The 17,185-nt window shown below is 43.2% G+C and overlaps 1 protein-coding gene across 1 annotated transcript in view; it reads right to left on the bottom strand.

Annotated features, from left to right (window-relative positions):
• Positions 1–641: 641 nt before the first annotated feature.
• Positions 642–17,185, bottom strand: part of LOC115322256 (DNA replication complex GINS protein PSF3) — a 35,995-nt gene continuing 19,451 nt past the window's right edge. Inside the window, exon 3 of the mRNA XM_040209111.2 lies at positions 642–1,706. Coding sequence (XP_040065045.1) covers positions 1,470–1,706 — 237 coding nt within the window. The 3' untranslated portion in view covers positions 642–1,469. The remainder of the gene's footprint in view (positions 1,707–17,185) is intronic.

The raw sequence follows: 17,185 nt of genomic DNA, 5'->3' as shown, positions 1-17,185 counted from the left end.
CCTTGATGGCCATTTCAAGGACGGCTGCTACCTCCTTCAACGGGACAGAAGCCCTACCCATACAACGCGTGCTGTGACCACCCTGCTTCAAGAGTGCTCTGAGTGCCAGCTGCCGTGGCTGCTGAATGAAGTGAACCTCAACCCCACTGAGAATGTGTGGGGCTTCATCAAGACGTTTAAGAATGGAGAATTGTCGGTGGCACGGCGGGTGTGCTGCGGCTAGCCATCGCAGATGAATGGGAGGCACTTTGAGCACACCTGCGACAAGTCACGTCGCTTTGCGAGTCTATGCCAAAGCGAGTTCAAGTCACTGATAACGACGGCAAGTTCAGCTTGTACATATTAGCCGTAATTCCAGTGTAAAGGCAACATTTTTTTTTATGCACAATGCATTTTTTCAATAAAGCATCCCGTATGCAGAATGCAATGTCACAATCAGGCACGTAGCCAGGATTTTGCTTCGGGGGGGGAAGGGGGGCCCACCCATGACAAAATGCTGTATGAGGGGGAAGGGAAAGAGGAGGTGCCAGCAAAATGGAATATTTTGAGGGGGGCCCAGGCCCCATGGGCCCCCCCCCCCCCCCCCTGGCTACGTGCCTGGTCACAAAGCATTCTGTATATGGGACATTTCGTCAATCAAATGCCAGTTTTTATTTTATTGGTTTGTTTTGAAGAAAATAAACTCACACAAACAACTTTCATACTTTTTGATTTACCTATCTCGTCATTTGGGGGGCAAAAGACTCCTCCCCTAATAAAGAAAAAAAAAACAACAACAGAATGGCAATTTTCCTGGCCGCTGAGCTAGGCAAAACGTTATCGTGCTGGATGGCAGGAGATGAGAGTTCATATCACGGCTTCTGGCACTCATCGAGCCACCAAAACACAGCTGCGGCAGAGTGTCCAATGGCAGCTATTGAATCGTGAGAATAGGGCATAAGCCGGAAGCGGGAGAGTTGGCGTGCCAGTGAAAAGCAAAGGACGCGCATGCGCGCACGACGGGACTTGGCAACAGGCGCCCCGCCGCAAGGTAGAGCGGCGATGCAGGTCGGCCACGGCTCGTGTGACCAGTAAACTTTTGTGGCCGTTTGTGCCTCTGATCGACAAATCCGAGAATGGAAGACCACCATCCTCTAGATGTTTAGAGTCATGGTAGGTACATGGAAACACAAAGGTACAACCCTGAAAGGCAATCAACAGATTGACAAAGGCTTCTTTAAAAAATACTGCAGAGACTTCATTGTCTTATACCTGCTACCAGATTTTAAAAAATCAAGACCGAGAAATGCGATAGCATGTGCCATGCGTCACGTATGGGAAGTGATGCGAGCTAAGGTAGGTGGGATTAAATCCAGCCATCATAGAAGACAAAAAGCCAGTGGGTAAATGTCAATCGGGCAGGGCCGAGACCGAAGCAACCGGGAGTCAGCCATGTGTCTCACACTTCATGTCCCAAAAGGAACCACGTCTCAGGTGGAATCAGCAAGGGTGGCCCGTTTGCGCTTGCGGTGGTTGATGACCATGGCCGCCATGCCAATGCGATGCGACTGTCGCTTCTGCCAGTGCTGCAGGTCTTCAAGGGCCTTGTGACCCAACACAAAGAGTGCCCGCTCGGTGAGGTCCATGCGTGACGTCACGTCCAGGGCGTCCTCTCGCGGGCTGCCTTGAGAGCAGTCCATGATGTGCCGGAAGCGGCTTTGGAAGGCCTGCACACATAGATGCAAGGACGCCACATAAGGGGAGGCAATGTTTCCTGCTCCACTGTCCAACATTCATGGCAGTGTCCATACCCTTACGATCGGTATGAACCCTTTCATAAAAGCAGTCCTCTTTTTTTAATTATCCACTGGAAACTGAAACCAAGAACTGCTGCAAAGAGAAAGCTGTAAAACAATGACTATAAGCCAACACTCATCAAGGTGCCCAAGGTTTGAACTTTCCCATTACTTATGCATGATTTGTTTCGGGCAAGCATGTTCCTCCGATTTTAACACAACAGCTAGATTTTTATTTGGGACTTTCCTTTTCCTCACTATTTGAGACAGTACACAAATAATGCAACCATAAAAAATTTCGAGATGAGCTTGGCCATCGGTAAAATCCAGGGGGAACTTTTCTTCAGAGCGCCCGTCTGCACTTTCTAAAAAATCTCATTCCACATAATCTACTCTAATAAAGAATGCAATATTTTGAATTGTCAGCAAAAGCTAGACTGAACTTGTTCACAAAATTTCTATATAAAACTTCTCATGTAAACGTAACTCAAGCTCCTGTACAGCAGCATAGCTATGTCCTGCAGGGGTGGACGCAGGTATTTCTAGGAGTCAGCATATCATGTTTGAAGAACATCCACACCACCCGTTTCTCCGCCCTAAATTGTTGCATATGCAGAATTCAAGAGGGGGCCAGGACATCCGGAACCCCCTCTGAATCCGCCACTGTACACAGGGCGTTTTCAGAATACATGACAAATCGTTCATGCGAAAAGTATACACTGCACAAAAAAAAGAGTTAATATTGTATTGGTCTCTGCCCAGAAAAAATTAATAATATTGAATATAATTAGCTTATTAATTACTTTTGAGTAATCAACTTGTTAATTAGTAAATTTAAAGGTATGGCTTAAATTATAAAATTTCTGGGTATCATTCTAAAGCACTAATGGCGAGTTTGTTTCACACGCACTGGCACCATTCGAGTTCTCTCCCAGAATGCATCACACTCGTGGAGTGTTGTATGGACAACTGGCCAAATCCACAGAGTGTAGAAGACTGATGCTGCCGCCATCTATGTTGTAGAAAGAGTACGACCTCAAACCGAAACTAGCGCCTTTCTGTTCGACGTGATGGGTGGGAATGCAAGAGTGCAGTCGCTACCAACGTTTATCTATAAACGTTAGTCGCTGCAACCTGTAGTTTTTATTTGCAATGATTTCAAGCAACTCTGTTGCCTTAAAGATATTTACAGACGGCGTAAATTTTCGCAACTGGCTGACTACAAAGCAGCTGGGGCTTGCACTGGAGAAAACTGATGATGCTGTCTGCGCAGAAGCTTGATCCGTCTGAGCATGGTATATGTGAACCACTGAAAGGGAACTGCTTAAAACTAGTCTGCTGGAACATCCAGCAAAACGTTTCGTGGGACTTTCCATTTCAATCGTAGTTACAGGCAGATCAGATTTCAGCCTAGGTAAGGGTGTCGATAACGAGGGCTTTCTCAAACAAAATACGACGGGGCAAGATAGCTGACAAAGGTAAATGTTAAACATGCAGATGCTGCCCAAGCTTCCGGTAAAATCCCGATGTTTAGCTTTCTCGCATGCTTATTGGGCAGTCACAAGTTTCTGCTGGGGGAGCTTTGTCGACAAATGTTCAATTTTTCACCTGCACACAGATGGTAATAAAGATCTCGGGGGCCGCTGATGCGTTTGCTATTTATCCACTGGTATATTTCAGCGTCTGTACGGCAACAGAGCGACTAAAAACTTGGCAAATAAAGCATGGGTTGTCAATTGCTCCCTTTGTGAAATAGGAGACACTCACAATTCAAGCTCACATTTGATTCGGTTGCCCGCGGGGACACGATTTCTATCAGAAAATCTACCTTTTTCCTTTCGGTTCTGCTGTACGAATGACACATCATAGCAGACGACCCCTCGTCGTCTGCTCCTGCTCTTTGCCAGAGCGAGGCATGACGGGATCGCATTTTAGCGGACGCTCGATTTTCTTGGTGCAGCGAGTGTATGCATGCGTAGGGTGCTGGGGCTGAAACGAACTTGGAGAGTGCAACCACTCGTGAAGTGCCGGCCCAAACGAACTCGCTCAACGCTACGAGTGGGCACACAAGAGCACGAGTGCTGTGAACCGAACTCGCTATAAATCAGTCTTCTTTACAAAAAATATAGGAAATGCGGAGCATTTTAGGGCATAAAAAAAAAGATATAACTTTTGGACATGTTTTAAAGTTTTTGTTTTCTATCGGAATGCACTCTTGAGCAAGCGGTCCTGCTCCCCCGTGGCCATAGTGCACAATTACCACTTCGCCTCCTATGTTGGAGGGTAGGATGCGTGGTGCTCACCCATATGAAATGAAATGCTGTGCTCTTAGGATGACATTGCAAGAATAAGCATTGATTATTGGGTTCACCTGCCATGCGAAGAATGCGTGGCACCACACGTTAGTTGCATGTTTTGGTCACGAGCAGCAGGACTACTGCTGCAAAGACGCACACCAATAAGAAACCGAAACCTAGAAACACCTCCAAAATTAGCGTTTTTTCTTAATCTAGTAAAATGCTGCACATACCTGATATCTTTCTAAAGTGGATTGATTCGGTGATTTTAAGCAATGCCCAGCAACTTCCTAGCTGAAACTATGCCTTTAAAGGGATACTGAACCAAAATTTGGATTTCACAAAGTAAGGCTGCAGAAGTGTTGAACGGGACACTATGAACTCCAAAACATCACTCGTACATCGATATCTCAAACGGATGGCCGTACTTTTGGAAAAGAAGGGCGCGATCAAGTGAGTTCTTTGACGTAACTGTCCTCCAGGAGAATTAGAGAATGAGGAGAAGCAGCCTCGCTTCTCTCCTCCTCGCTTCAGTTCACCAGCTTGATGGGACGCAGCAAGGATGAGAGAGAATGGAAATCGTGACGTGCCTTGTCTCGTCGGCTGGGTTCAATCGCGCACTTCTTTTCCAAAAAAATACAGCGATCCGTTAGATATATCACCGTAAGAGTGATATTTTTTGGTTTTGCAGCTTCCCGTCTATCCGCCCAGCCTTGTTTAGGGAGCTCGAAATCTCGGTTCAGTATCCCTTTAAAAAGACTAATTGAAAAGTTAATCACTCAAAAATAATTACCAAATCAATAACTGTGAAAGTTGTTAATTTTTCCGAATAGGCCCTTTGGAAGAAACCAATACATCAACTTTTTTTCTGTGAGGAGCATAAATTGAGCAGAAACAATTTGGCCAGACTTCAGTGAAACATTTTGCATACAGATCATTCCAACAGTCACCTTCTGTATTCTACTATCTCTGTTATTGAGTTGTGGCTTCTGTTCCGAGCATGAGCAATTGCTCTCTTCTTGGAAATACTATATAGGGAGTGTGCATCCACAGCCCTGTGATTGGATAACTCTGTAGAGTAGAAATATGGTGTAGTTTGGTTATCATTGAGTATGGAGGATGAAATCACTTTTTCTGCTTTCAATACAATGATCTAGGACCTTAGAGACAAGTGCTACACCTTTCTAAATGGCTCAGAAATAAGTGATCGCTTGTTTGACTGTGGAAACAGCTTTGTGTACATCATAAAACAAACCATTGCCAACCTTTCCTATACTCTATACAGCGTCCCTTTGATGTATGCTGCAAGCAAATACTGAACGGGTCCTTCCACTACACAAAATCAGCAACAAACATATTTCTGAAAAACAAAAAAACAAAATATTTACTGTAGGAAACATGTTCACATGCTAATGAGAGATTTATTCTATGCTACCAAAAGTGTTGTGCACTTGACGGCTTTCTATTGCAGTAACCTTTCACATCTGTTTACGTCAAAAACAAATTCTCAAAATGACAACCTTATAGTTTCCCTATAAAGTGCACCCTGAAAATAAATAAACCTTAAACTCTACAGCTTAAACAGAAAACTGCCAGTGTCAAAAATAGAAAATAGGTTAAAACCTGATACACCATTTCTGGAAATTGATTCCAAGTGCAGGGTGTTTTTGTCGAAATCTTCGCTTCAAGTTCTTCGGATGCATACTCTTACCTAGAATCAAGCAGCATGTCAGTCCCGAATGAGTACAATCACAGACCTTGGAGAAGAGTGGCCAGAGAGTTTGGTCAATTAGTCGGTAGCCATGGATTGTCACAATGTGTTTGTTCTATTCAGGTCAGAGCTTGATGACAGTGCCCACAACTACACTGGCAGTTGTTTTTGGTTGAATCTTTAAAAAATGCAAGAGCATCTTGCCTTCCTTGTTGCAGAAATATTTTGTTTGAGAACAATTCCATTTCTGGCATCAAACGGAGCAGAAGGCTATTAGGGTGCAAATAAAAATTTTAAAAACTCTAGATGATTATGTTAAAGAGTACTCAGATTTTGGCTTATGTTCACACTCACGGTCAGCGCATTGCAGGTCCCGTCACATTATGATAAGCATGAAGCATCATAGGGTGTATATAAATTGTAAATAAAAAATCAAATGAAGCTAAACAATTTATTAGAAACTTAAAAAATGAAGCTGCTGCTGGGGATGGAAGAACGAAATCTATAACTAGAAAGCAGACCACGGGCATTATAAGTCCCTGCAGAACAAGCACCAATTGACATCAAAGATAAAGTTAATGAAAATATTAAAAACAAACTGCTCACTTTTGGTTTAGTTTTTGACTTAAGTGTTTGATACTGTGCAACACAATGTTCTATTAAAAAAGCTTAGAATCTATAGGGTAGAAGAGTTTCACCAAGACTAATAAAAACAAATTTTTCAGATTGTTATCAATATGCATATAAATGATCATTAATCTAATAAAGTGAACATATGACACTGAGTTCCTCAAGGCTCCATTTTAGGGCCTCTATTATTCCTCATGTATGTTGACGACGTTACGGCAATACCAGGTTCCCATGACCTAATAACGTAAGCAGACGACAAAAGTATATTCTTTGCTGGTGCGACGGAAAAGTGTGTAGAAAAGATGGCTAACGAATAACTTTACAAATTATCTAAATGGTTCCAAATAAATCGTCAATAATTTAAATAGAGGTAAAACTAAGTATATAATTTTTAAACCAGCAAATAAGCAAGACTACAGTTTCATTAATATAACATTCGAAAGCACATCATTGGAGCAGGTGGCAGAACAAAAATCTGAGGGTGTATGGTTTGCTGAGGAACTATCATGGAGTCGTCGTGTGAACAAACTAAAGGCTGATTTATCCCAGGTATGAGGAAGCATTTATAGAATACAAAATTTGATACTTACCTGGTTAAAACAAACATTAAATTATTCTTTATTTTACTCCAAATTAATTATGGCATTTTGGCCTGGGCAACGACAACAGCGGCAAACTACAGCATGTAAACTAACGCTTCTAAGGCGCTTTAGACGACCTGCAAAGATCAGTTTCTCAACGTATTGTGCTGAAATTTACTACAGAAAGCTGCAAGTAGGTGGTGGAAGTTCACAGTGAAAAAACAAAAGAATTAACTTACCTTGTTAAAAAAAACTGTTTTGGATAATTTACGCTGCCACTTTGCAGACAATGCATGCGTAGGGATAAGTGCTGCCGACAGATGGCGTACACTGCATCGAGGGACGGCCGGACGATTCAGGTTATGATAGCAGACGATCCCGCAAAATCCACTCCTATCTTGGTCCTGTGTAGGACCGATAGTATTTCAAATAAATAAAGAACCCGAATTGCCCAGCGCTTCCTCGATACAATGTACGCCCATCTGTAGGCAGTAGTTATCCCTATGCTAGAGTTCCTGTATAGGCTCCCTACAGGAGCCAGAGTTGCGCATCTGTTTTCCATGTGCCGCCGAGATCCGATCACGTGAGGAGCCGGATCAAGTGCTGTGCAAGAAAGTAGACGTTGCACGCGCGCCGGCGTACGTTCCCCTGCTTTTGAGTGCACCATGCGCCTGGAACGCGCGGCACTGCTATTCGCCGAATTCAGTCACGTGACGAGCGGGATCAACATGCCGTGCAGGAAAGACGGTGCTACAGAGATTAACGCGCAACTCTGGCTCCCGTAGGGAGCCTATACAGGAAGTGTACCCTACGCATGCAATGTACGCCATCTGTCGGCAGTATTCATCCCTACGCATTCAATGCATGCGAAGTGGCAGAGTAGATTGCCCAAAACAGGTTTCTGTTGTTTTTTTCTTCTATTGAACGAGGTAAATTAACTCCTCAATTTTTTGTTACTGTAAACTTCCACCACCTGCTTGCACCTCTGAAGTAAATTGCACCACAATATCTTGAGAAACCAATTTTTGCAGGCCGTTTAAAGTGCCCTAAAAGCATTGCTTTAAAGCTGTATAATAAACATATTTTTTTAGAGAAAAATCTTACGAATGTGTAAAAATTATAAAGGGGGTACCAGAAATTTACATAGCCACTCTTCATTAAATATAATATGTTTAAAGAGACATTGATGCCCCCCCCCCCCCAAATTAATTTTGTTTTTGTGCCAGGCGATTCATTATGGCCCTGCTATTTTTAATTTACGTAAATGACTTACCACTGTGTGTATCTATTAGCCTCTTTGCTGATGATTGTGTAATTGATCGAGAGGTCACTAATACTACTGACATCACCCTTCTTCAAAATGACTTACAAGCTGTGGCTGATGGGTCTGATTTGTTGCAAATGTCCCTTAAAGGGTAACTGCAAAGAAAAAAAAGTGTATTTTTAAACAGCCTAAATGGGACAAGCATGTCACAAAACAATTTTTTTAACAAAAACAAAATTTTTTACAGCAATATTTATCGCGTGAGACTGATTTTAGTGTGCGGCTATTTCGTCCGTTTCAAATCGCGCGCCACAAAGTTGGTATTATACGTCACGGAGTGGCTGTTCTATGTCACGGGGTGACGTATTCCAGCCACTCCGGGCGCCTCGAAAGAGCGGGAGTTTCAAATGTGGAGAGGTTGTGACTCCGACTAAATTACGTCCTGTGGCGTAAATATCGCTAAAAAAAAAATTTGTTTTTTCGCGGAAGATTTGTTTTGTGACATGCTTGTCCCAATTAGGCTGTTTAAAAAAAAAAAAACTTTTTTTCTTTGCAGTTACCCTTTAATACTAACAAATGTAAAGCGACGAATATCTCCTGTCGAATCACTATATCTTCTATTTAATCAATTTTTGAAATTCCTCTTGTAACTGTACCATGCTACAAGTACCTTGGCGTGCACATTACTTCTAACATGTATTGGAAAACTCATACTGACCACATTATCGCCAACGCCAACTCCATGATTGGTTACCTAGAGAGAAACTTTAGGTTAGCCCCAGTGTCCCTAGAACTACTAGTGTATAAAACCCTTGTCCGTTCCAAACTAGACTAGGCCGCAGCAATCTGGGATCCGGGTCTTTCAACTCTCGTGACTGATCTTGGAGCCCTACAGAATCGCGGTGCCCGTTTTATATTTACTAACTATCATCGCACATCCAGTGTCTCAACTATGAAAACTAATTTATCACTTCCTGCTCTTTCATTACGCCGAAAAATATCTCGTTTGTGTCTTTTTTATAAAATTTATCATACCAATACTTCGCTAAAAAACAAACTAATGTTAAATCCTGTTTTCATCTCGTCGCGCGTAGATCATTATTTTAAAGTCGGAATTCCTCATTGCATTACCTGAGCCTATTATAACTCTTTTATTTCAAGAACATCTTCGGAGTGAAATCGCCTTCCCGCTCAGTTAATAAACATACCATCCTTTGAATTGTTTAAAAGTATGATGACTGCCTACTTGTGTTAATATTTTACTTTTTTTGTTTGCCTTGTTCTATAAATTTTCTAACTTGTTTATAAATTTGTTTAACATTTTTAGTGCTTGGCTTCTAATGTTTCTATATTGTTTGTATTTCAAATTTGTCTTGTCCCACTCCCTTCTGTAAATAAATAAATAAATATTTCGCTACAGTGTCACATATATTTTTAACAAAGTTCAAAAACGCAACTGCTCGAAAACTGAAACTGGACTGGGCAGGAAGGAGAAATATAGAGGAGGAGAGAGTTGGCAGAAGTCACATGGCTGTGCAACTTTTTTTTTTTCCAATCAACGTATTTGCAGTTTTTTCGAAGTCAAACAAAAAATGAGTATCATATTTCTTTTTGATATTTAATATTGTGTGTGTGTCTTCGATGAGCCTTGACTTTGATATATTTGGTGGTTGTGTCTAAACCATAGAAAATGGCACGTGACCACGGAGAAGAGAGTGAGTGCGACTCAAACTGGCCAGTTCTCAATCAACAGTTTTTAGGCAAAAAGAAAACGAATTTTGAGCCGCGAATTGTTTTCTGGGTAGTTGGGCTTTCATATGTCATGTACAAATAAAAAACTTGGCGAGCATAAAGACCCCGTCAGTGTTCCTTTAAAGGCCGACGTACACATTGCGCTTTCCCCTTTTGCCCGCCTCCTCCTTTCCTATATCCTCTCCACTTTTTACCTTGCCCCAACTTGGCTCCCCTCGCAGCTTAGGAAAGGGGAGCGCTAAAAGAATTATCGTTCTTGCAGAAAACTGAGGTTTTATGTCGGCCTTTAAGGCAGACCAGGTATTTTTCAGACTTTTATAATCAATAGATAAAAATTAACTTTACACCACGCCAACAGAGAGCCTGACTGCATACCTGATTAGAAACCCAAAGCGAAGGATGCCAGTCATAAGAACAAACTAAGGCCGACAAACTAACTTTTCAAACAACTAAAACTCTAAATAGAATGGATGTAAACATTAATCGCACGATCTCTGGTTTTAAAAGTGATTGCAGGAGGTTTTTGGTTGGCAGTGATATTGCAATTTCATCTGGATAGTGCATTGCACCAAGAACATAATCGATATATAGCTAATTTCAAAGAAATATGTTTTTATTGTAATTTCATCTGATTTCGTTGTTGCTGACATGTTAGATATATAAAAATATATTCTAGTATTTTTTTTTCACAGCTAACATTTACTGACGTTTATGGTTTTTTTTTTGTTTTTGTTTTTTGCTTCTTTCCAAATGAATGTAGTGTTTATTTTCCCGTTTTGCTTTGACTTGTTTCTTTAAATTGTGTAATGTTTTGTAAAATTGTTATTACGTAACTATCTTGAGCTGCTAAACTTCAGGAGTCAGGCACCACGCCTTTATATCTGCACCCTACGGGGCAAACCCGCGAAATATATAAAGATAAAAAGATTACTTGTTTTCTTTTTTTTTGTTGTTGTTGCCTTTTTTAACTATAACTCGCAATTTTTAGCAGACTTTCCAAACAACTAGCCGAAATACACAGAGTTCTAAAAAAAATTAACAGGCATACATCTGTCGATTTTCCTTCAAACACCGGAAAATCTACGGCTTAAAAATAAGTATTTCCCTAAAACATGTTTAAAACAGAAGAGCTAGCCGCCCTTCTCTTTACATAACAACGGATTTTCAAAGTTGCCGGCGCCGCATACCGCGCCCTCGTCTACGCATCTGAAGCTGCAACGCGGACGTAGGAAAAAAAAAATAAAAAAGGAAGATCACTTCCAGATTCCGCCCAGTTTCCCTTTCAGCCGGAATTTTGGGGCGAAATACCAGCGGCGATGGTGATATCAAAGGGAGGTGGTGTTGCCGCCACGCTTTCGATTTCGTTGGAGCGTGAGGCAGACCCCTCGAAGGCATTGACCTCGAGCCTTTGCTGACCCAGATCCTTGCCTTCGTGCGGCTTGGCACGTACACCCTTTTGCGCTGGCGGGAAGCACCAGTGTGGAAACCGCCGTTCGGTACACACGGAGCTCTTGTTTGATCACGAGCGCCGTACGCGTTGGCCCGCACTCGGCGCGACAACCCCCAGAAGGGTCGCCCGTGTCACTGCCGCGACGAGATCGCAAACCCGCAATTTTCGAACAGCAGCCAGGCAGACAGGCATGTTTGCCTCGTGAGGTCGTCATGGGAATGCGAAGAAGAGCCTCGAACAGCCGGCCAACAAGTTGAGGAACAAGCGCGCGAATGCACACTGCCCGGTCCGCTCGGTGGCTCCTGCCCGCTACCGCTTGCGTTCGGAAAAGTGGTCTTTGCCCGGCGACAGCCGCGTCGCCGTATTGTCGCCATGAGAATGCGCGCGTGGAGCTGTGCGAGGTCAACGACATAGGCTGTATCAAAGCATATCCACAACGTCAATCGACCAAACGCCCCTTGGACAAACTTGCGACGAAACTATCGTCCGAAACATCAGTGACGAGAGAGGAAGGTGGGTGGAAGAGATGTTCCAGTGTGGCGTCGGAAGCGTTTATCGCGACCCCACGGTGCCTCGGGAAATGCGCGAGCGACTGCACCTCTCCTGCAAGTACAAAGAGCATCGAGCCCAACCCAAAAGCGAAGCAACCGTCGCCGTGCACCAGTGCCATTGACCCCAAACAGGCAGACACGATTGCCCGCGCCAGAGAAGGCGAAAGCGCCTTCCCGTCCGCCGAAGCCAGCAACTAGGTCGCGGAGCAATGACCCTCCAGGCACTGCGCGCGAACGCCAGGGGAGCTCTACTGGGGGTGCACAGCATTGGACAGCAAAGGTCGAAGCCTCCGCCACGATGACATTCACCCCAACTGGCCCAGAGCTGCGAGCCAACGCTGACGTCCACTCAGCCGAGCCGAAAGCCGAGACTGGCCCCAACCGTGAATTTATTACCGTCCAGATTGGACAAAAAAAAAATCGGGTAGCCAAGAGGCGCCCATCACTTGTCAAAACTAACCCCCCCCCCCCCCCCCCCCAAGAAAAAAAAAAGAAAAAAAAGAGAGGAGACAGTTGCCTCGGAGGTCTAATTTAAAAGCTAAAAGACGGCACGCAAACGCCGCGAACTCATTCGCAGCTGCCTTCGGAGCCCATGTGAGGTCGGTCTGAAAACCAATCCAGAAGACACCAAAACGGCGCAGTGGATAAGCAGTCGGAGCGGCCGTCAGTCTTCTGACACGCGACTGCTGTTACACAAGCCCGTGTGCTTCACCTTGGCGGCGCCAGGCAGGCCAGAACTAGGCCACTGGGGGAGGCGCTGTGTTTCGTTTAACCGCGACGGACAGGCCTCGGGTGCCTCTCGGGAGCCAGGAAAATTTGCGCTAGACCAAACACGAACAACGTTGGAAAAAAAAAAAATAAAAGGGGCGAGGAAGCCATCCAGCTTTCGTGAAAGTGAGCACACGGCGATGTAGGCCAGCCGCGGCCATCCATACAATACCTCGCGAAAACAACAGCTAAAATAAACCAGCTCCCCGGCGCCATTGCTTGACTCTCCGAAGTTGGCTTACTTTTGGGGACTCGGCAAAGAAAACCACACGCTCGGCGACGGAGAAAGCGCTCTATCATGGAGGGCTATATGCGGGACCCCGGTCTCTTCGCGGCGCTGCAAAGGTCGTTGGACTCGGCGGGCCGACGCCCACGGGGTTGGTCCAAGCGGCGCCGATCGGGACGTGCACGCACGGCGCTGTCATCCGTAAAACGCGGATCGTCTTCCCAGATACCACCTGCAAACCGGACGCCAGCAATCGTGACCCCCACTGCAACGTCTTCAACGCGCTACCAGCGACAACCACGCATGCAAGTCGACATGGCAGGCACGGCGGACACCCAAGCTGCTCAAGGACATACACTACAGCGTCGATCAGCTCCGTCCGACCTGCTAGTTTTCTTGTTCATAGTGGGTTAACCAAGAACCTAACAGGTTCTCGAAATTGATAGCTTCTTGAAGAACAATCGCGATTTTTACTCAAGCTTTAATATTGCTTTCGCTAAATTGCCCAAGCATCAAAGAGAATGCTGGGAACGTCGGTACCGCGCTGCACGTGCTCGCCTTGCCCATAAAAAAAATATTGGAAGTAAAAAACAAAATAAAGCGTCCGTGGAACGCGCGTGCGAAGTGCCATTTGTTTTAAATTTTTGCTTTCGAACAGTTAGAGCTGAAGACGTCAGCACGCTCAGCGCGTATACCTACGTTCCCGGCATTCTTTTCGATGCTCACCAGTCAGTTTGGCTACGCCACCGCTGCCGCAATGCATCGAGTGAAGTTAAGTCTTTTCGTACGTGCGCAACAGCCTCGCCAGAGCTCTGCGCGTCAAGAGCACGCGACGACAGGAGCCGCCTCGGACACTGCCGCCTGCCTCCAGTGAACTAAAGTTATGGCGGCTGTGAGCGTGCGCAGAACGCTTAATGAAATAGGCATATTAGCAGAAAGAACACAACAAATGTACATATGATACTATTAGCATGTCTGCGCACGGCCTTCTGTGGTAACAACCTAATAAAAAGCTTGCGCAGTTTGAATGAAGAAACAGCAGAAAAAATAGGAAGAAAAACGGTTTAGCTGGAAACCTCATACTGACTACATCATGAACAAGGCTAATCGCATGCTAGGTTCCTTGAAACGCAACTTTTATTCAGCCCCTACCTCTCGAGTTGCGCTTCCAGAAAACCACTGTATGTGTTCGCAACAAAAATATGCATAATCAATTTCAAAGTAAATTATCACTATACTCCGTTTCAGCTTAGGTCCAAGCGCGGCCGATGTTAGGAGCCGAAGGGCCAATGAAACAGCGTTGATAGGACTAGCCGGTAATTGCCGTCTCTCTGTGCGTGCTCCTCCACCGGCTAGTCCTATCAAGCGCAGAAAGCACGAGATGACGTTGCGCTTTTTGCGCTGTTTGATTGGTCCTTTGGCTCATAACATCGGCCGCGCTCGGACCCAAGGTGAAACGAAGTATAATCAATTGAAAATTATTAAAAATAGCCCAATGTGTTTTGCATGCTCCACTTTACGCTTGGATCACTGTCCTAAAGTAGGCGTAACCTCGTATAACACTATAGTCGGTGACAGTTTACGAGTTCATATTCGTTCATCCCACACAGATCAAATTACTAAAACCACCTTCCCTCTTCAGACCATTACCACAGTAGCCAATTACGAATTGTATCAATCAGCTGTCTGGAACATAGCTGACTAACTTGACTTAAGAATGATTGTATAATGCTGACTTTTTTTAATTCTTGACATTTAATAGTAATAATAGTAGGAGTAATAATAGTAATAATAATAATAATAATATAACAAAACATAATGGTGGTTTTATTCAAGGAAATGGATACAAAGTGTTCAGGCCCATGTTGTGTGCACTGTTCATTGTATAATGAATTGTTTTTTTTTTGTTTGTTTCACCTTCTATATGTTCTTGCACAAATTTTCAAATGGTATTTCATTTTCCTCTCAATCACTCCTTCCCTTCAATGTTGTCTTAAAGGTGTGGGAAAAAAAAAAGAGATGCTGTGCTGTTTCTTTTTAAAATCGTAAATAATTGTATAATGAAAACAAAAGCTCCATTCACAGTAGTTTGCCCGTATTTATTCTCAAACCATTTAATGCGAGATCCACTACTGTTGGTAAGGGAAACTCTGAAAGCTGCGAGATATCACCGGCCTTGCAGATATTCATATTCTTTTTAAATTAAGTTAGCTACAAATTCTTATGAAAAACAATGGAGTCACCATTGGGTATAGCCAAAAGATTTACAAACATCACAACTCGATATTAAAACAAACGCAGCACCAAGGGCACCATGTTGCTAACATGCTTTCAAAGGCACTTAGCTAATGTCACAAGGTGCTCACAGTATAGCAATTTGGCGGCCCCAGCATACAAAATTCAGAACGATTTGTTCTGCTGGCGGAGCCCATACACTAATACCCCAGTTGCATAAAGAAAACGTTTAAGGGTAAATTAATATACAAATCTTTAAAATGTTAGAACATCCAACCTAACGAGAGTGAGATATCTGGAATATGATGACCAACAACTATTGTACCTTTGTTTCTGTTTACTTTGAAAAAAAAAGTGCTTCAATTTTATTTTGTGACTTAGGACTATTTATATGTAAAATTTTAGATTTTAGAACGGACTTCTTGCCTCTCGCAATGTCCATCACAGCAAAAAAGAAATTGGTTCAGGCCTCTAAGCAATTAATATACTAAAAGGATGGTACAAAGGTTTTGTAGCATTTGTTGACTGCCGCATTATTTGAAAGCAGTTCATGCAAGGGCTTCATAACCGAAGTCATTTCAGATTTTGTGGCCTATAATTTGTCAAATATAATTTTAAAGATTCACACACATTTGGAAGCAAGTTAGATCTGAATGTGGTGTCACATGTTGAGTGTGGAAACCGTACAGTGCCTGCAGCAAACCCGTGTGGAATAAAACTAAAAAGTCAAATAAATTCGCAAACTAATTTATTAATAAACACCTAGCATTAATGCCAATTTATCTTATAAACACACAACAAGCTCACTTCGCGCCAAGCAGCCCATGCTCTCGAAAGAGAGGCGAAACCGGAACCTTAACAGAACTAACTTGATTCATTTCAAACTTCTGTTCTTGAACATACTTTTGAATTCAATTCTTTTCACTAGTTAACACAATTTTAAATACAAACTCGGATATAATACAGGGTGTTTGAATTTAATTAAAATATATACAGGCGGTTGCATTTAAATTCAGGCAACGAGGTGCATTCGTATTTTTTAGTTTGCTTCAAATTTGTATGTTTCGTGCCGCATGTTCCAAGAATAACAATCCTTTTTTTTTTTAATTTTAATGTCCTGACATGTTTAGTTTCTGAGAAAAAAAAAATCTCAAAGAAGCGAGAAAGAACGACGAGGTTTTGACGATTGTCGTGGGTGGCATTTTTTAATCACTCTCAATCTCAAAGTATTCAAAAGAGAGTGTCTATATTTTGTTATTGCAATATGTATGCAAGTAGGTGAAACGACATTATAACCACTATTTATTATTCGTCGCTCCTATCTTGGTAAAAAATCCCCAAACATGCCTCCGCGTACAACTGTGACCTAAACTGCGGATTTTTTTTAGTCGACTATGTTTAGTATCGCTTTTAAAATAATGCCACCGTGTAGAACCTTTCATTGCCTCCCAAATTAAGCAAAGTTTGTGTCTTTGTCATGTACGAGTACTGAGAAATAAATTATGAAGCACAGAAGTAGGGGTGTGCGAATATTCACAATTTTCGAGGAACGAATTGTTTCGAATATTTTTCGAATAATTTCCGAATAGTCTTTATTGTGTCGCGCAGCGAGATTCTATTTCAGGCGTCCCACAACGCGCCGATGCGAATGCCATACGTGCCGCAAAATGGCTCTCGCATGTGCGGCGCGACAATATCTGGCAATTCCCGCAACCCAGGTGGCAAGCGAGAGACTGTTCTCGACGTGCTAGAACACTGTGACAAGCCGACGAGAGTCTCTTGCACCAGAACACGTGGAAAAGTTTGTTTTCTTGCATGGGAACTATAAGTACTTTAAGCTGACGTAACAAGCCTTCTCATTTTCTGATCTACGAAAATAAGATATCTAGTGTACTGTCTCACCTCACTCACATATGGCTATCAGCTACTGAAAAGAAATCTAATA

This window comes from Ixodes scapularis, unplaced genomic scaffold (genome assembly GCF_016920785.2).
Source record: "Ixodes scapularis isolate PalLabHiFi unplaced genomic scaffold, ASM1692078v2 PGA_scaffold9__187_contigs__length_104089568, whole genome shotgun sequence".
Taxonomy (NCBI): domain Eukaryota; kingdom Metazoa; phylum Arthropoda; class Arachnida; order Ixodida; family Ixodidae; genus Ixodes; species Ixodes scapularis.
The sequence above is the reverse complement of the archived record's forward strand: the minus strand, read 5'-3'. Positions and strand labels throughout refer to the sequence as shown.